The sequence below is a fragment of the Podarcis melisellensis genome (assembly GCF_964234715.1).
Source record: "Podarcis melisellensis genome assembly, chromosome: 3".
Lineage (NCBI taxonomy): Eukaryota > Metazoa > Chordata > Lepidosauria > Squamata > Lacertidae > Podarcis > Podarcis melisellensis.
The window spans coordinates 27,437,141-27,454,799 of NC_138530.1; the positions used below are offsets into that span (position 1 = coordinate 27,437,141).

The following is a 17,659-nucleotide window of genomic DNA, read 5'->3' on the forward strand; positions in this document are numbered from 1 at the left end:
ACTACGGAATATTCATTTTTCTTATATAAACCAATGCTGAATTGGAAGGGCAGAGATGTGGCAGTGGATTCATCAAGAGTAGCTTCCGTAGTCTCTCTGGTTTGACAGGTACACTAGAACTGTAATTACTGATGTGTCTTCTAGAGAAGCATCCTCTGGGACTACCACCTTAAAGAAATCAGATTCCTTGTAATTTCACTAGTTTCATCTAGCTGAAATCAATCATTTAGTCCCTTGAAATTTCCTTTGATCTTTTGGAAATGCTTGGTACCAAAATTTTACTTTCCACTTTTTAAAAACTTTCCCATACACCAGAAACACTTTGCTTTTCGGCTTTCTAGTTACGCTAAAGCAGCATCTTTTTTTTTTTTAAAGAAAAGCACTCTCATATTACTAATGTGTAGGTGGACTTTTTCACCTTTTCATTTTTCTTCTCCCTACATTTTATACTGCTTTGAGCATTTTCCAGCATTGTTCAACTGCCATTTACTGTGAGTTATATTTGCATATAAATTTAAACAGAAAGACTTCAATTATGCATAGATTCACATTCCTAGTGCAACTTAACACTACAAGGAAAAATGATTGTGTGCTGCTGGAACAATCATATTAACTGCTGCCAACAACACAACAGGAGTCCAAAACATTTCAGCTGACAGAAGGAAAAATATCATTGTACCTTAATGTTTAAAGAGAGCTATGTGTGTCTCAATTATCCAAACACCCTAAATATCTGACACATGGTGTGCCTTTTTCTATGCATCTAATTAAAACCAATTTTAAACTTATTTTTTGGGGTGAAGATTTATAATAGTGTAAAATATTTTAATATGAAAATGAAGGCTGCTTTTACTGAATATATAGAATAATTCAATGTTTGATCAAACATGATTACACATGAGTATCTGCATCCTCCTCATAATTTAAAAAAAATCAGTGCATATTGTAGATGACAGTGGGGGGGGGGTGTGAACCAGAGGCAACTTTCAGTTGAAAGTTGATTAGCAAAGACTTGCTCCTACAGTACTTTAGCATTCAAAATATCTCCCTACAACAATTATATGTCAGTATTATCTGTCTGTTGCAGAAGGGAGACTGAAGCGGAGAGAGAAAAAAGAGCTTGCCTAAGACCACTTGTTGATTTCATGGCTGATGTGAATTTTTAACCAGAGACTTCCTGCATCAGGGAGCCCAGTCTATTAAACCACTATCTTGCACGAACTCCAGATACAGGAGGTCAAGCATTGTATTGTCCCTATAACTCAGAAGGACATCACAAATGGGGAACCTTTGGTGCTTCAGAAGTTGTTGAACGCCCATTAGCTCTAGCGGGCATGGGCAATGGTCAAGGACTGAGCTTCAGATCAGCAACGTTTGGAGGGCCAAAGGTTCCTCACATCTGATTTATATCATTAGCTACTGACTGTACTGTTGCACCAAGCCACATTAACTAGCTCATAATGAAGAACTTCAATATGCCTACTTGGCTATGTTCAGTTCTGCCACCCCAGCTTGTGAATCAGTGTTCATGTTCTAAGAACCTAAGGTGCTCACTCAAGCTATTTTGTTGGCCTAGGCAAAATGTTATTGCATTTCTGTCCCTTGCATCTTGTTGTACATGGCAAGGTAAGGGATCGTGGTTCCTCGAAATGTTTTCCAGACTGTACCCTCTTTGCCATATTCTACATAAATGAATGGAAGAGACTGGTACAGAACAAGGGGAAAGGGGAGTGATCAGAGATGAGAGAGGCAACATCTTGTTCTAAAGGTCTGGAATGGGTGGTTAACTTGTGTTTCCCCAGAATATTTTTCTCATTAGGTTGGAGCTGTGCAATTCTGCCTCCTCGGCAGTTGCCTGCTCAGTACCAGTAACAAGTCACACAAAACTGGGGTCCATCTTACAAAACTTGGAAAACCTTTTGAGGGATTTAAGGATGAGTGTGGGTGGTGGTGGCAGAAATGCAGAACCAAGGGTCGGTTCATATGTTTGTTGCAACTCACACCCACACTTCAAAACAAAGTAATTTCCCATAAAATACTTTTGTGCGGCAGTGGCTCCATTTATAATTTAAAACTTACACAGTACTTTTGGATCACAGGAGTCATCAGGAATGTTGAGTTGCCAAAGTAGCAGAACTACAAAGATCTGTAATGGAAGCACTCTGTAAGAGCTGCATGATCCCAACAGACAGTTTACAAGCATTGTAGTCCATGGCAAATATGTACCAAGCAATAGCTTGGTCCCTCTGTCTAGATTAAAGCTGGTTGATCTAATAATCAAAGACCGTGTACAGAACCAACTCTGTGTTAAGCAAGCTTAATCCTATTTTAAATCAATGGGTGAAAGCATGCTTAGGTCTTGTGTTTGATTGTAACCACAGTCCCACTAGCTGTGTGCCTCATAATTATCATAAAATTATAAGATATTTCAGGGCATGCTTTTTAGCTACGGGGTCCACAGCAATACAGTCTCATCAGCATTAAAATCTGCTTTTTCTCTAGCTCACTATTTTTTTTTCTACTTACGTCTGCAGACCTCGTGTCACTAAGTACTTTGCTGGGATGATTAAATAACAACACCATTCCTTAAATTATGAATCCAGATGTTTATTTACATGCCACCATATACATTTGCTAGGAATGGCATAAAAAGAAATCAATACCAGCAGGCTGAAGTTGCATTTACACTGTGCATCTGCAATAATGGAGTTTAGTATTTGCAGTAATGCCATCATTGGAACAGTAATGAACTCTCTTTCCTCATCTCCTTCATGATAACCATCTAAAAAGATTAAGTTTATGCCTTACTTAAAGAATGCTAATCTGATGTTTTTCTTACATACTTCAATTTATGTTCACTTAATTTTAGTGCTTGTGCACTATTTATTCTTTTTTGTAATACATCATCTTTAACTAGAACCAAATTTATATGGTAAGTATATATCCGTATGATGGCTATGAATATATCCATCCCATAAAATTGTAACAACTTTTGAAGCTAAACTGCAGGTTATGCAATAAGCTTTGATCAGAGGAAGACATATAACACCATATTTTAGAGTAATAGTTGAACATCATGGGAAACAGAACTTAACTTAAATGCTATGGGGCTTTATGTAAACAATTTGGATGATTGGTACAAAAACCTAGTTTCAACCTTAGCTGTGCTTCAGTGCAGGGCAGGGATTGTTCAAGCAGCAAAACACAGCTATAACTCTCTTTACAGCTCTTATGGTCTTTTGCATCTAAATATACTGTAAATTTGAATCAACAAGATGGCTAGTGCATATTTTGTTTGTTTGTTTGTTTTTGCATATTTCAGAACAGGGATGGGGAACTTTTGGCCCTCCATATGTTCTTGGACTTCACCTCGAGACAGCATGGCTACTGGTCAGAGATGACTGAATCTGCAGTTCATACATCGGGAAGGCCAAAGTTTCTCATCTCTGCTTTGAAATGTAAACCAGTAGGTTTTCAAAATATGAGGATACTTCTCTAACATTCTGGGTGGGATCCATGGCAGCAGCCATGCTACTAGTTCCACATGCCAAAGCAGAGTGTGCATCTTGGGCTAAATTGCATTCCTGTGTTGACTTGCAAACCACTTTGGGCTTCAAAGAAAAACAATCAAAATCCCACTGTGTGCAAAGCCTTTGTCCTCACCTGAAGCAGCTGTTTAGATCCTGCCCTCACTGTCTCTGAACATATAATCAAACTAAGAAGCGTTTTCCCCCCAGCATCCAGATTTAGGCATGCTGGTATATTATCAAAGCGTATATACCTTGAATCTTGTGGCATGCAAAATTGCCTGTGCTATGTTCTTTGTTGCTACTTAATAAGGCCAAGTGGGTACTTTTCTTGCCGGACAGTTGCTATATTGATCCCTTACCAGAAAGCTGATACTCAGCTGCTCTCATCAGCCAGCTATATTCCACATAGCAGGAAATAAAGGTCTTGCCTTTCCTGGCCTTAATTTTCATTTATGAAGAAAATTATAGTTCTGAGTGAGAATTCTTTTCTTTTTTTCCCCCCTCAATAGAACCGAAATACTGTTAGAGGATGGGTCTAATATCTTACAACATTTCTACTTCTAAATGAAATTGTAAATTTGAAAATGGCGCAGGCTTAGTTTATAATGCTTTTGAACGTCAAAGTTTTTTGCCTGATAAAAATAGCAACCTTGAATCATGCTGTCAATATCTAAGAAAAGTATAAATTCCCAGGAGTGTGTGACCTGCTGAGGATTTAAACTGGCAAGTGACCTGGAGCGAAAGGACTAGGAACCATACCCTTTAAGGGCCAGGTCATCACATCCTTTATAGGTCCCAGTTGCAATGCCTTATGTCCAACCTAGCACATTCACCATGACCTGGACACTATGCAGATATTAAAGACCCAAGAGCTTGGTATTTTATTAACTCTGCAATTCCTACTTTACTTTGTTATTTCCATTTAAAGCAGATTTTCTACTCAAACATTTAAAAAATACAGAAGGAAGAATAATGGAACTCTTCATAAAATGTAGCTCGAGCCTTGGACAGTTAATACTTATGAACACATATATTTTTTCTAAAGGATGGGAAAGAGTTTAAAGAAGATAGCCAGCTAATGCTTGGTTAACATACCTCTGTAATACTATTATACCACAGTATATTCTGTTGCTTAATGAGAGAGAATGCATAGGACATGTTCTAGTAGAGCCAAATGAGAAACTTAGACACGGTATATGAATGACCCTGCTTCTCAATTCAGTCGCACAATTTCCAGTAACTTCACGGTAGCAGAGAATGGCTCAGGTTCCCTCCAGAAACAGCTAACACTTCCAATGGCTTCAAGGGTGATTTGCGTCCTTCAGCAGTAAGTGGAAACTTCCATATAATGTGTAATATTATTCCCCGTGTGCCTCACAGGAGAATACTGTTAAATGTTAAATCTTTAGAGGACGATAATAAACTATCGCTTTTGGGTCTCTACTACATCCACTGGTTGTGTTGCCATCATTCATTACCATCCTAGACCAGGTAGAGTCCCCAGTGCGGCAGGTGTATTTGATGTGATACACCTGTAATGTTCAGTTACAGCCCAGGGGTTAACAGCCAGCCAACAATAATTATCCTGCTATATAGGTCACAGTTCTTGTAATATCTATATATTACACAGTGCCTGTAATATCTACACTGACAACATTATTTTCCTTCAAACACAATTCTTCATTTCCAGTTTACATTCCCACTTCCCAGTACAACACTCTGTTTTACAGCATTAGCCACTGCCCAGTAATTCTAGGATCATCTACTCTGCACGTTGTTGCTTACTGTGCAAACTAATTAATGCAATGCTTTTGATTCCAGGAAATGTAAAAGAAACTACAGAAAGACCCTACCATGGAAATTCAATTTTTAGAATGGTTCATTTTTAAATAGAATCTGAAGTTTAAAAGAGCTCGTTAAAGCAGGTTAAAAGCAACATGTTGCTTAAAACCTTAGAGTGGCATAACTGAAAACATAATTAAAATAGATATGTAAATTCCTGTTAAAAGCAAATGCATGTAAAAGCATCTAGGTTTCCCCAGTTTAGCCTCAGTATCCTGCTTTAGAGTTTCTATAGCTGCTGAGACATTGTTTAAATTCTGGTTGCAATGCTGTACCGTAACAACATAAAGCAATGGCTTTCAACCAGTGTGCCATGGCACCCTGGGGTGCCTTGAATGATGCTCAGGGATACAACCGGCAACACTGGTCTCCCCTCCCTCTTCTGCTGCCCTCTTGCATCTCTGCCTCCCATAGGCTTGCATGGCTGTGTTGCAATGGCCCTGACTACAAGCTCCCCAGGTGAATGGTTCCTCTGGAGCTGGCCAGTGGATGCTGAGCTGAGGTGGCCTCAGAGTAAGCAAGCAAGTGGGTAAGGGAGCCCAGCCAGTCCTTGCTGTTGGGAACAGACAGACAAGTGGGAGGCTGGACAGGAAGGCATTCACTGCGCTGGCCTTTCTTCTGCTTATTGTGTGCAATGCTTGCCTGAGAACCAAGTGTCTGGAGCCAAAGGGCAGCCTTTCCACTATGCAGGCCCAGCAGTGCCCACTGTTGCCACTCAAGGTGAGTAAGATGGTGGCTTCACCTTCAATCAGTCTCTGTCAATCTACTAAGGCTGGGGGCATCCTCTTCCCAGGTCCCTGTGGAGTGGCATCAGGAAGCACCTCTCTTTGGGGACGGGGTGCTGGCTCAGAGCCCAGAGCACTCCCAAGGAGAGGAGAGAGGAGTGGAGGCTGAGGGAACACTCCACAAAGGAGGGTGTTCAAAAAGGCATGAGGAACTGCCAGCTCTGCAGGCAAGGGGTAACATAACTGGACTTTTGAGGCTCAGAGTGTGTTTCCCCGCAGAGGAAAGAATGTAGTTGGTCAAGCGAGCCATGGACTCAAAAAGATTGAAAGCCTCTGACATAAAGAGACAGATGAAGCCCAGCAATTCTCATGTGCCTCAGAAATAATCTTCTTTCCACCATCTTGCTACCATTGTTGCAAGAACACTTTGGTGAAGAGAAGTAATGTTTTTACATGGGTTATTCCATTTTACCTTCAAAGAACCCCATAAAATAGATTAGGCCGATGGATAGCCATTAGTGGGACCAAATTTGCTCCACCCCCATCCCTTACCTGAAGGATAGTTGCACTGGCATTTGGTGTGGGACAGGAGAGCAAATCAAGGCCATAGTATGCCTCCATGGGGTATTACAGGGTTGTTGCCACACCATAGTCATCATCTACAGCTACAAGATTGGGAGTGGTCTGGAGTGTCCATAGGGCTGGGCAGGTACAATAGGGGAAATGCTCTGCTGCAAGGCCACTTTGTACATGTTCAGCCCCCACATACCCCAAGGCAAGGTGGGAGAAGTACGCCCAATCTTAGCTTAGGAAGTCACTGTATGCAACAGTTGACCTACCCAGGCGATGTGAGAGGGATGCTTCCCCCTTTACACAATGAGTAAGGTCACCTGCTCTCATTGTTTGATTTCTTATTGTATTTCAATAAATATGACCATTCCAAAGCTCTGTCAAGCTGGAAGCACCAAATGCTGTGTATAAAACTGCTAAAACGGATTCCTCCTTAAACCCTAGTCATCATCATTTCTATACAGTACTGGTTTTTCCAGATCATAATCTAAGTGCCTCTCAAATACAAATAACCATTATAAATGTACAACAAAAACACAATAGTGTCATAATCCAGAGCTGTAACCAATATATGAAGTTGCCTTTTCTTACCACCATATGGTTGTGAATGTTCTGACAAAGGTTTTTGCTAGATTTTTGGTAAAACCTTTTTGTGTCATTATCTCTGTGCTTATTTTTAGAAAGTGTTTTCCTCGTAGCCAAGTGCTCAGCAGTCGAGGCACAGACAGTGTGTGTGTTCTCCCCTGGATCATTATGTTACCCAAATCTGATCAAAGGACAAGGGACTCCAGAAGCTTGTCCAGCTGTGGTCTTATAATAACACCATTAGGTTTTGCTCCATAATCAAGGCCCCTAAAAGTCAACGAAGCTTTGGGCTTAGTATCTGCGACAAGGTTAACTGAAATCTGCTGCAAGGATAACCACTTTAGCAGATTGTATCAGCAGGAAATATTTAAACACTATTTAAAAGGATTTTAAATAAGGAGATTTTATTTAACACTGCCCAAATGCATGGCTAGAGGAAGTGATACAGCAGACATGCCACAAATAGACATACGCCTCTTCTCTACTGATCCCCATAATGTTACACCAAGTAAATGGCTTAAATCCATCTGTTTTCAAGCTAAAACACTGATATGCCAAACTCAGCTAGCCCGATTTGCCCTTTGATTTCGGGCATGCTGAATCTGCATCCCAGATCTGTAGAATTAATGACACTCAGCACCGATCAATGGCGATGTCACTGTTGTCAGTCAGACTATGCCATCTTATGTTTGCATTATAACTCTAAGTGAGATGCTTGATTATTCCATAAACCCAGCATAATCAACCCATTTTAATGGTGGGGTGTTAGTGGTGATTTAGTTTCTTATCATTCTCACAAACCCTAAGCAGTAAAAAGGGAAGGTTGTATGGTGCATTGTGAACACATGCATGATGTTCTTTCTACATATTGTAGTTATAAGTTTGTGGGAGGAACCCTCTAAACCTAAGAAATTAATTTCAGAATCTACCTAACATTTGGGATAGGAGGGGAAATGTAAGCTGCAGAACTGTGTCAGACAAGGAATCCCTGAGCTGGCTCATGCCTGGCCAGGCTAGTTAAGTGCAGAGACCTTAAGAAACAATACTGGGGCATTCAGGGACATTGTCCTTCCCACACACACACACACACACACACCGGCTCTGTGGAGTGGACAGAGAGAGGAGAATTGGCAGGTTGCCAAAGTGATAGGGGGCATGCTGCCTTGGGAAAGAAATGACTTTTGCAGAAAGGTTTTGAAACATGATGACAAAGGTAACAGGAAGGAGGTTTGGGTTTGGATGAGGGGTGTGCTGGGAAGGAGGAGTATAACCAAGGCAAAAACTATCTTGGCTGCTGACTGAAGAGGCTGCAACCAAGAGACTGGAGAGCATGTGTGGCTGCATTGGATTCAAGCTGGCTGACGTTGTAGGAGAAGCAAGGAGAGGCACTCATAATGCTGTCGACTCTTCCTCTCTGTGCAGGTCCAGGTGTATATGGGTGTAAAATAAACCAAATATCTTAAAACGCTACAGCCTCCACCGTTCCCTGAATACACAACTGGAATCCCTGGAAGCTTGCTACTGCATGGGAGAGATCGGGGTGGCATGTAACAATACCGTATTTACTCAAATCTAATGCTCACCTTTTTTGGCCAAATTACATTACGAAAATTAAGGTGCACATTAGATTCGATGGCACATTTACATTCGCCAGCAAATACTTTTTTTGGTTTCAAGGTTCTGAAAATTGAGGTGCGCATTAGATTCAATGGCACATTAGACTCAAGTAAATATGGTATACTCTGGTGTTAGTTGTCATAACAACACCTTTCAAAATCAAGGTGTGTTTGTATGAATTCATCCAAATGATGAATTTGAGGTGTGTGTAAATGGGCTATCATTTCTAAGGCACATGCCCAATCTAAACTATGCATTAATTTGAAACACTCCTTTGCCTTATTAGTGTATTCATGCTTGGCTCCCCCAGTTTCATAATGTGAAATAATGTATCTGACACAACAACACAACCAGCCTTCTGCACTGGAGTTCAGCCCCATAAATATTTCCTCCAAAGAAAGTCTCACTGAACTCAATATGAGTTTACTTCCAGGAAAGCACACATAGGATTACAGTTGGATTTGGCCACAGTTTTTTCCTCTTCTTCTCCCTTGATAAAGAGTCGGTCATCTAACCTCCACACAAACTTTGAGCTAACAAATTAGGATAAATCTTCAACAAACAGCTCACCTGGGAGCCTAAGAATGATCTTTTTTTTCTCCTGAGAATGAGCCTGGCTAAACTCAAAGCAATTAAAGTTAACCTGGACAACCAGTGTCAGCCCCAGGATTTTGGGGGTCATTGAGAAAGATGCCTTTAATAGGACCCATCCTCCACATGGGGCTACCGCCTCATTGCTGCTGTAACTGCTCTGCTCCCTATACATTTGTCCCATCACTTTGGGTTCAAACTGCCCAGTCACCACCACCCCGGGAGATGATAAGAGGAACAGACACTATAGTTATTGCTTCTTGCTTCTGTCACCGCTTGCACGCCAGCAACAAGTCTAGATAGTTTGTTTCTTACATCCTCCTAGATTCAGTTCTTTAGTCACAGTGGCCTGAGTCCAAAGAACTGTACAACTAGTTCCACATGACCCACAAGGGTTTAGCTTTGAGTTTCTCGAATAGCTACCTATACTATATCATGGTAAGTCTCTTGGATATGGATGAGCATTTCAAAGTGGTTTGTGATACAGTACTGTGGTTTGCTCTGTTTAAAGGGGGAAAGTTTTTATTTAATTCCACTGGGCATTTCTAAGCCCTTGGGAAACACCTAAAGTAGTTATTGAGATTCCTGTCATTGAATTTTTTGCTGAAATCTCACAAGAATTACTACTAGCTTGCCTAGTCTTACCGCAAAAGCATTTTCACCTGTTTCACAGAAAAGTGGCATAAAATTATAAATATATAAATTGTATCATTCTCAAACTGCATCACAGAACATTTTCCCCACAGATCTTTTAATAATGCTTTTTATGATAATATTACCACCAATATTACCAGTCTGTATTCCAAATTCTTAGAAACCGAAGAATAAGACAGCACAAACACGAGAACACACAAAAAAGATTGATGGAGATCTTAGAAAGAAAAAAAGCTCCAAAAGATAAACGACACTACAAGAATATAGGAAAACCTGGAGGGGGGATATTAATTGCACCTATACATTTGATAAATATTTATTTTTTTGCAGAAGAAAAATGCATACTAGTTTAAACTGTCATTATGCGAACCTATATCCTATTTTTCATATTATTAGCAATACATAATGTGGTAGTTTATATTCAAAAATAAAACCAAAATGTATATACCTCATGTATTTATCTAGAAATACACCAAGGTTACTATGGTTACGGAAAATCCATTACCTTTGAATACAGAATGAAAAAGTTTGACTTAAAGTGTGCACTATTTATTATAGTATACATCAACAGCCTTCAGGGGGTTCTCTAACTGGGCTCATTTTTCAGTGTCAGAAGTGACCCACCACACTAGTAGCTTATGGGATGTGCACGGCAAGAAATCTGAACGGAATGCATTCTAAGTTTTCCTGCACTAACTCAAAATGCAGAAATGCCACACATTTAAAGAAACTGTATCATCAGAAAATGAGTTGCGTTTTGTCCCACAAACTAGTTAAGCCAAAGTATTTAGATTCTGGCCAATTCACACATATTTCCCATAAAAACGGGGTGGTGAGTCAGTGCAACTAATAGTTCGGTCCTGTGTTGTAGACCAGACTAATGCAGTGAGAGTAGTAGGAAGCATCCTTCCACATTGTATGAGCAGGTGCATCTGTATCCTGTGTCCTCAGGCAGCTGCCAAACCTCTAGCATCCTGGCAGAACCCATTAGCAGTGACCACTATCCAGCACCTCCTGGGCCAAGTGGCTGGGCTGGTGAATCTAGCATTGATGATACACTGTAGGAAATTTTAAACTGACCTAGCTGCTTCCTCTGACTCAGTTTGTGACCAACATAAAAGGCCTTTCCCCAATATAAAAATCTATGGCAACTGATTTGTGATGGCTCATTCAGCCATGCAGGTCACCTCCTTGGTACTGTGGTCAAACAGGCTTATGTGAACCAGTCCACAGTGTTTTATGTCATAAATAACAACAGTGATTATCCTAGTTCTGTGAACCCAAAACAGTACCATCCATGCAGAAGTGGTGAAGGTATCAGCAAGCCAGGAGAAAGCCCAAGGTATACAAAAGTACTATTGCTGGCTGACCATTGGAGTGGTGTAGTGGAAAAACAGGGGAAGCAGGACTGAAATTGAATATCCTGCGCATATGTATTCCACATTGCCTGATGCTTGATTCAGAAAGGGTAATCAGTCTAAAATGCCAAACACAAGGTGAAAATGTATCTTCTCCACTGTATTCCATACAAGACTCTGAAAAATAACTCACCTTTGACAATATGTTTTGTTTCATTTCCAGTATAAATAAGCTGATTATCCATGTATAAATAATATTGTGTTATAATCCCATTTGGTGTTTTTGGTGGAGCCCAACTCAGGAACAGAGATGTGGGAAATGAAATAGCTGTAGGTGGCTGGACATTTTGTGGAGCTGTGGGGGGAAATGAAAGAAAAATTTATAACACCTAAAGTAGACTTTACACTGAAATCTGTAATAAAATTTAAGACAATGATAGCTAATTGTTTAGACTTTGAAGACAACAACTTAACAATATAAAATTAACATATATTGAAAATGTCTTTTTAAAAAAATAAAAACCCCATTTGTGTTTGCCAGTGTAGCATCACTGAGTTGGTCTTATTTGCACCTCTAGAGGACGAAGGCAGGAGTAGCTTTGTCAGGAAACTGGCTACCCTCTCTTCAGTTTTTCACTCCTGCTTCAAGAAAGCAATCACATTCCCTTTGGCTCCTCTTATTTCTTCATCTTGGCTTACTTTATTCTTTCTCATTTCACTTTTTAGCCCTCTTACAAGTCACTGTCTTTTTATTTCTTAAAAAAAAAGTAGTTTTAAGTATTTCTCCCCCTTCCCTCCTTCTCCACCATCTGACTTAGGAAGACAGAGAAGCGGGCAGCTCCCCCAGGCTCTCCCAAGGTTTTCCCACCCAGCTAAAATGTTTATTTGATTTCACTAATCATAGTTGTGGGCCACAGTAGTGGATCACAGCTGGGATTGGCAGCAGCTAGGATGCTAAAAAGTCCCCTGGAAACTCTACAAGCATGGGCATCCATCGCCGCCACCCCCAACCAGGAAATTGGAGAAGCCCTTTGCAGCAGCAGTTGCAGCTGCCATCGCTTTGGTTCCAGAGGATCATTACAGGTACAACTAAGAGGGCCAAACTGCTCCCTCTCCTATGATCTGTGAGAGAAGGGATTTCCCAGATAGGACAAGTGGGTCCATTGCTCTAGAGACAAGGGGAGAACAGCTACCCTTGCCCACCCCCAGTACACAAAACTGAAGATGGGGTCAACCTCTTTCCTGTAAAAGATACTCCTGCCGTCGTCCACCAGAGACACAAGTAATCCCAACCCAGCGATGCAACACTGGACCAGGAAAACTACCGTTCAGGTAGGTACAATGGTACAGTACTTTCTGCTTTTCCATTTTGACAAGTACAGAAAGTTGGTGTAGAATAAATAATTAATACAATTATGTGAATGAGAAATACTGCTAAGCAATCTGCATATTCAGTTCTGTGTAGAAGACTTCAAGCAGAAGCAAGGAGGGCCTGATCCAGTCAGAATGGATGAAAGAAAACCTAAATGCCATAGCTATGTACACTGAACTCCATTCTGATCAATGCCAGAGAGGGTCTCTGCAATCTTCTGTCATTGCTCTAAGCTGTGGAACAGGCTTGTTGATCCAAGTGCAGCCTGATCATTCACAAGCCTTTTGCATAGCATCAGCCAATACTGGTTGGCAATGTGCATGTTAAATGATGAATGGTTCAATGGGGAAATGATGAAAGCTAGAGGGTATGATTGTTGTCATTCTTCTGTATCATCAGTGGATTGTTACTATGCATGCAACATGAGCATCCCAAAATAGAAACTGCTTACATTGACTTTGTGTCCAATCCTTCTGAGGGATAAAACACATGTTCCCCATGGCTTTATTTGATTTTTTTGTGAAGCAAAAAAATCATTATGTACATGACAATACATCTGCATAAATGAGATTATTTTCCAAATCACCTATAGAATGCTCGTTTACACTACTGCAAGTATTTAGAAGATAAAAATAAGAGCTAAATGCTTTACAAAAGAAGTCCTCAGATACTATTATATTTAGTAAAGTCCATGGTAATGCTTGACTTCCATATTTATGTATTTGCAATTTGTTTGTTTTTTTTAAAGCCATCCACAAATAATCTAATTTTCATTGACAAATAGTAGCAGAGCATTAACTTATCAATTCACTAAAATATCAGTGAGTGCATTTAGAAGACTCTAGATGCTAACTGGATTTAGGGATTTGGAATGGGACTTTAGTATCTCAGTAGACATTTTATTGCTTTTTACTCTTTATTGTATGCTATAGTGTTCTCTTCAGGGAGAGAAAAAAACAGGATATAAATTATTTTAAATACATAAATAAATAGAAAATACTGAAAGATACATTTCAAAGTAACCTAGAACTGATGTTTGTGAATGTCATCTGTGCATAGATTCATATAAACAGTGCACAAATAGTGATGATTAAGGAACTAAAAGCCAGTCTGCATGAGAATTACCATATGCAGTAAATCCTACACAAATCCAGAATGGAGTTCCTAAAATGGTTGGATGGCATACTGTACGCCTCCTTCCAGCCAACTCCTGCAGCCAAGCTGGTGCCAGATGTATTGCTCTGCTTTCATTTGAACCACATCAGTGAGGTCAAGAAGGGGGGGGGGGTCTTGGGGTCTGGACAGCTCAGGACCTCCATACACACTGGGTTTTTTATTCAACTTTTTGGAATGGCTGGAGTTAAATGGATTACATTCAGATATGCTTGTAATGAATGCATGCAGGTTCAGGATGATTCCTTATGAATTCTCACAAAACCTTGAGAAATAATTTGGAATGATTCAAATCCCAAATGGAGCAGACACACACCTTTTGCAAGCAAAAAACCCACCTTATTTTTGTTTGCAAAGCAGTCTTATAAAAGCCATGAGTGTATAGTCCTCTCTAGAAAAGACTGCAAGCTCCTTCCCCTACTGAGAGCCAGCAGGTCTGTCAGCCAAGGCACACCTCCCAATGCTGGCCCTCAAAAATAAGGGGTGCTGTTTGCGAGGAGGAAGGAGATTTGGCAACCCATTTTGCCTTGTCCCATATCACCTTGGCTGTACATCAGGCATGGGCAATTTGTGGCCTTGGACTCATTTCCTTGTTGAACTTCTAGTGTATATTGAAGTCCTTTTTAGTTCAGCAGACATTTTAAGTCATTTCTGATTTTATAGGTTTTAACCGATTTGTATCTTTATTGTATTTGTTGAGTTCACTGTACACTGTACCAAGACAATTATAATTAAGCACTATATAAATGGCTGAAATAAATAAATAAATAAATAAATAAATTCAAAACCACCTGCAATCAATCAGTTAAAACCTCTAGGGGGTGTCAGACAGGGAGAGGGAGGAGAGAGAAAGAGAGGAATGGGTGGCCCCACCCATTTTGGGCTATGGTCCCGCCCACTGCTTCCTTAAGCCACACCTACCCACAACTAGCATGCAACCGCTTGTTGATTACTTCTGAGGGTACACTGAGGTGATGGTTGGAAGATATCTGGGTTCCTGCTTCAAATGAATTGTGGCAGGTAGAAAGCACAGATAGAGCCTTTTCAGTGGTGGCACACTGCCTATAGAGCACACTATTCACCTACATTGTTATCTTTCTGGCACTAGGCAAAACTTTTATTCTACAAGCTTTATAACCCAAGTCTTTAACCCAGAATTTTGTTTTTGTTTTGGGGGCTTTGTTCTTGCAACTTTGTATTTTAGTATGCCATTTTAATTCAGAGTTGTATAAGATGACCTCGTAAATTTTATTTCAAGGGTGGAATATAAATCTTTGAATAAAATAAAAATAGGTAAAATAAAATTGGAGGGTTGCATTTTTTTGCTAGCAGGGGAGGAGTTTCACTTTAAGCCTACCCCATGAGTTTCTCCAGACAGACGAATGCCAGCAATAACAACTCCAACTCAGAAGCAACAATTTAGAGAAAAGAGATGAGCCACACTTCTTTTGAGTATGCAGATTCTAAAATTATTAGGCAGCTATCTAGGGTGATAAGAGTGAATGATCTATTATGGCAGATTAGGAGGTAAAAGTGAATGTGAGGAAATTCCACCGTCTGTTATTCTAGATATGAACAGCCTGGGGTGTGAACTTTGTCTCCTTAGGATGTCAGCATCACCTTCGGCTACTGCATCACTTGAAGGTAAACTTTTATGAAGGTAAATTCTTAAAAGAAAATCATCCATAGAGTAATCCAAGAAACAAAGAAGGTTGTGTTAACTTATAGGCCTTCTTTGAAACAATATTAGGGCCAGGTCCTTCTTTCTGTTATGGTAGCATAAATTTGCAATCAAGAAAACAAGCAATTTTGATTTCATGGGGAAAGCTATGGACTGGTGTAATTTTACAATCTGGCTCAAGTTATTTTCTTTTATGTTTAAGATAAATATCCTGCAAATCTTTTGAGAACCCTTTCCTCAGTAATTGATACACAGAAGTTACTGAGCTAGTCTCTAAAAGCAAAACCCGAACATATTATCTCTTTTTTGCTGCTCTTGAGCTTAATACCAGCTTCAGAAATGATAATTTATGCTTGCAACTTTTAAGTTTCAAGTACAACAGATTAATAAACGGCCCAATTGGCATTTTGAGGTTCCATCAGGCTGAAATAATTGTTGCCTGTGCTGGTGTTTAGCAGTTAAAAGAGACCATGGAAATCAACCATTTGATTCTCAATTTCATACTGTGCCATACAATCAATTCTTTTTAGTCAGACTGTCTCTAGATTTACTTCTGAGCCATAGTAAAATGAGGAAGCTTTCATTAATCTTTCAGATGCTTCATATTAATGACAAGGCTCTTGCATGAACAATGTAACAGCAATTAAAAAGCCCATTAATCTGCATTACAGCTATTAAAGATGCATGTCATTAAAGGGTATGGAGTTTGATTCATTTTAGCACCCCCCCAAAAATGGAGCAATTATGGTCTGGCAATGCACTTTGTCATCAAATTAGGTTGGGGTTTTCCAGCAAATGGCTTTGCAGCATTTAGCTCCTCTCCTATTTTATTATTCATGACTGAAATGTGGAAGTCAAGACCTTTGAAATTACTTTACCTTCTTGTGGAGTGGAGATGTTCAAAGCATGCGAGCTCTCAGTACAGCCAGCCAAAGTGCAGGCCGTTAGGGTTACAGCATACTTTGCAAAGGGCTGCAAGCCTGTCAGGATGCCTGCAAAAGAAATAAGCAATGCTTTGTGGAGGTGTGTACAATATGCAAGGATCACAGAACATTAAGATGTGCCCTAAGATAATTTAGCACAATAGTGAATCTAGTTGTACATCATATGTTTACAATAGACAGGGACAGGTCGAGTCTCATCTGAGAAATATTGATAGCCTTGCTGTAAAACTTCCCCGGAGATTTCTCAGAGGTTTTGCTCAAGCCGGATGTTCCGATTTAATCTTTACCCTATTTAGAAATTCTGAAACTTAACACATGGAAGGAGAATCAAGATAGTGCCCACTGGCCTCATCCCTGACCTCCCTGTGTTAACTGGTCGGTACATCTGATTCTGTGTACACTATCGGTACCCTGCATTTTAAAAGGATGCAGATTGCACGCGCAGAAATTAGACGTGACATTAATTGCATGAATGTAATTAGTATCATTTTTGTTATGTAAACATCAGCCACAGGAAAGTCTGAGCAAGGTCTTGCGATGGGGGGGAGGGGAATTTCGCTTGAAATGCAAACAGACATTTGGGAGAGGAATGTTGGTCAGGATCACAGCTAGGAGAAAAAGAGTCAAGCTTTCCTTGCCCACCTGCAAGACCTGGACACTTCACTGTGGCAGCTACTTACATAAGAAAAATGTGCATGTTAATTGCATTCAAAACATCTACTTTAGTCCAGAACCTATTGATGCAGATTTTGTGCAGAAGGAATAATCGATATGTGGAGGTCAGGGCCACGACTGGTGGATCCAGTCCCAATCCCCCATTCACGCATTGATTTTACCTATTGATTTATAATGCCTGGTTCAATATTTTTGCTTTAGGTTAAATTCTGGGGCAATCTAGGGTTATGCAACCCAACCTTCCAGCCCATCTAAATCCCTCCCCCCCCCACTTCTCTAAAAATTGATGTGAATATTTTGTCCAAAGAAGAAGCCATATTGCCTCCAACTTTTGCTTCAGGC

At 40.1% G+C, this 17,659-nt stretch overlaps 1 protein-coding gene across 7 annotated transcripts in view; it reads right to left on the reverse strand.

Annotated features, from left to right (window-relative positions):
• USH2A (usherin) overlaps positions 1-17,659 on the reverse strand; it is a 425,043-nt gene that overhangs the window by 236,266 nt on the left and 171,118 nt on the right. For all 7 annotated transcript variants that reach the window (XR_014166233.1, XM_081903562.1, XM_081903561.1 and 4 more), the window contains exons 31-32: positions 16,577-16,690; positions 11,666-11,827 (exon numbers count right to left, since the gene is read on the reverse strand). Coding sequence is in view for 6 of the 7 variants with exons in the window: in XM_081903562.1 (XP_081759688.1) it covers positions 11,666-11,827; positions 16,577-16,690 (276 nt within the window). In the remaining variant the exon portion in view is untranslated. The remainder of the gene's footprint in view (positions 1-11,665; positions 11,828-16,576; positions 16,691-17,659) is intronic.